The sequence below is a fragment of the Manacus vitellinus genome, unplaced genomic scaffold (genome assembly GCF_001715985.3).
Source record: "Manacus vitellinus isolate BGI_N305 unplaced genomic scaffold, ASM171598v3 scaffold_64_pilon, whole genome shotgun sequence".
NCBI lineage: Eukaryota > Metazoa > Chordata > Aves > Passeriformes > Pipridae > Manacus > Manacus vitellinus.
In genome coordinates, this window is record NW_021940718.1 from 2,859,749 (window position 1) to 2,862,064 (window position 2,316).

General features: G+C 63.7%; 1 protein-coding gene across 1 annotated transcript in view; it reads left to right on the top strand.

The window, feature by feature from the left end:
- DOHH (deoxyhypusine hydroxylase) overlaps window positions 1-560 on the top strand; it is a 2,504-nt gene extending 1,944 nt beyond the window's left edge. The window contains exon 3 of the mRNA XM_029963929.1: window positions 10-560. Coding sequence (XP_029819789.1) covers window positions 10-494 — 485 coding nt within the window. The 3' untranslated portion in view covers window positions 495-560. The remainder of the gene's footprint in view (window positions 1-9) is intronic.
- Window positions 561-2,316: the final 1,756 nt, after the last annotated feature.

Genomic DNA, 2,316 nt, shown 5'->3' on the forward strand with positions numbered 1-2,316 from the left:
GGGTGGCAGCTCTGCCGGGGGGGTGGGTGCTGCCATCACGGGAGGGCATCAGAGCAAGGCTGGGCTCAAGGAGCAGGATACCCCTTCCCACGGGGTGGGGTGGTGACCCACAGCATCCCCCAGCTTCCTATCGAGGCATCTCATCTCACTGCCCCCTCTCCCTGCCCCTCTCCGCAGGGCTGCGCTGCGGCAGCGCGCTGTTCCGCCACGAGGTCGGGTACGTGCTGGGGCAGCTGCAGGACGAGGCGTGCGTCCCTCAGCTCACGGCCGTGCTGTGCAGCCCCTCCGAGAGCCCCATGGTGCGGCACGAGTGCGCCGAGGCGCTGGGGGCCATCGCGCGGCCGTCCTGCCTGCGCGCCCTGCGCGCCTTCGCCGGCGACGGGGAGCGCGTGGTGCGCGAGAGCTGCCAGGTGGCCCTGGACATGTACGAGTACGAGAACGGCGCCCAGTTCCAGTACGCCGACGGGCTCTGCAAGCTGCAGGCCTCCCCCTGAGCCTGCACGGGGGGCACCGGGGGGGACACGCTGCCCCCCGCCCCCTCCCGCTGCCGATCGGGCTTCCGTCGCGGAGGTGGAGGAGGAACTGGATTTGCTCTCTCTGGCACACCTACAACCACCTTTTCGCTCCAAATCCAGGCTGAGCTGCTACTTGCCTCCCACCAGCCCCTGTTTCCTGGATCTGCCCCTGTTTTCCCTGCCAGGATCAGCGCTGCCTGCCCGCAGCCTGGCTTGGGGCTTGGACCAGGTGGGCTCTGCTCGGCAGGTCGGAGCCTGCCGTGGCTCTGCAGGGCTTGAGGCTGCTCTGCCTTGGTGCTGCCACGTCGGCTCGGCGTGAAACGGCTCTGTTCTCCCCACCTGAGCTTTGCTGGGGGCCAAGATGGGCTTTGGGCACCCGCTCTGTGGGTTGTGGTGTTGGGATGCTTCTAAATTGCCCTCGGTGCTGGTGCCGAGCCGGGGCCCTCCTCGCCCCCGTGGTGGGTTTGGCCTCTCCTGTTGGGACAGGCCGGGGCTGAGCCTGTGGCAGCCTCTGCCCTGGGATGGGGGTTGTTTCGTGGCAAAGTTGGGAAGATTTGGCTGTTTTTTCTTTCTGCAGGGAATGGTGCTGCCATTAGGGCGGGCAGGGTGAGGTAGAGCCTGCCTGGGCATCCCCTCGTGTTTAACCAGAGCCGGGAGGGCTGAGGCTGCTGCTGGCACCCAAACCCAAACCCTGTGGCCAGCCCAGCCTGGGTGCCGGGGGGGCTGGCAGGGAATAAAGCACTGGCACAGGGAGCTGGAGTGAGTGGAGCTGTGATTTCTCTGTGCCCAGGTGTGAGGTGCCCCCAGTGCCACGGGGTTGGACCCCGTTGGGGAGCCCAGGGGTTGCTGTAACGGAATCATAGAACCATCAAAGTTGGAAAGAATCTTTCAAATAGAGTCCAGCTGTGGTGGAAGGAGAGAGCAGGCAGTGGGGTGCCTGGTAGCGTGGGGTAAAACCCCACAGCCCTGGGGAGGAGGGTGGATGTTGCCCATGGGGTACCCCGGGAGCCCCCTCCCAGCACTGGCCAGCAGAGGGGCCAGTGGGTCCCACTGCCTCGAGGGCCTGGCACCCTTCTGGGCATGGCTGGCTCTTCCCCTTGTCCAAGGGCTCCCTGCGAGTCACTCCCAGGCTCAATCCTCTTAGTCCCTGTGGCTGGCTCAGCATCCCCAGGGCTCTGGTGCTCAGGGACACAACCAAAGGGCAGCGCTGGCCATGGCCCAGCCTGACCCAGTTCAGGACCCCAGGGAAGGGCGTCTTACTCAGGATGTGACCAGTTTTGATCACTTGTACACACTGCAAGTCAGTCCCACGTGCCCAGTTTCTGTGGACAGGGTCAGCTGTGTGTGACATGGAGGGTGGGGGGCTCTGAACCTCTGTTCCCCAGCACTGGGGACAGACACCTGGTGTTCTCACACTGTTTGGAGTCAGCAGCTGTTATGGGCTTTCTTGTCCCCCTTCCCTCACCCTCCATAGCCCCTGGGTGGAGGGCAGCACCCTGCTGGCACTTCTGGGGTGTCCCTGTGCCCATCTCCATCCCCAGGACAGTGGGATGGGTGATTTCCCCCTCGTGCCATGTTATCATTTCCACTGTCCCCTTCCTGGTACACAGGCTCTGGCACGCTGCCAGCACATTTCCTTGGCATCTGCTGCTGTGTTTGTTCCCACTTATCACCCAGCCCTTGATCTCCAGCCTTTCCACAGGTGACTCACGTGGACCGTGCAGGGTTGTTTCCCATTCTTTCTGTGACAATGTTTGCCTCTGCTCCCCCAAGCATCTTTTAAGCCCATATTGGAACGAAA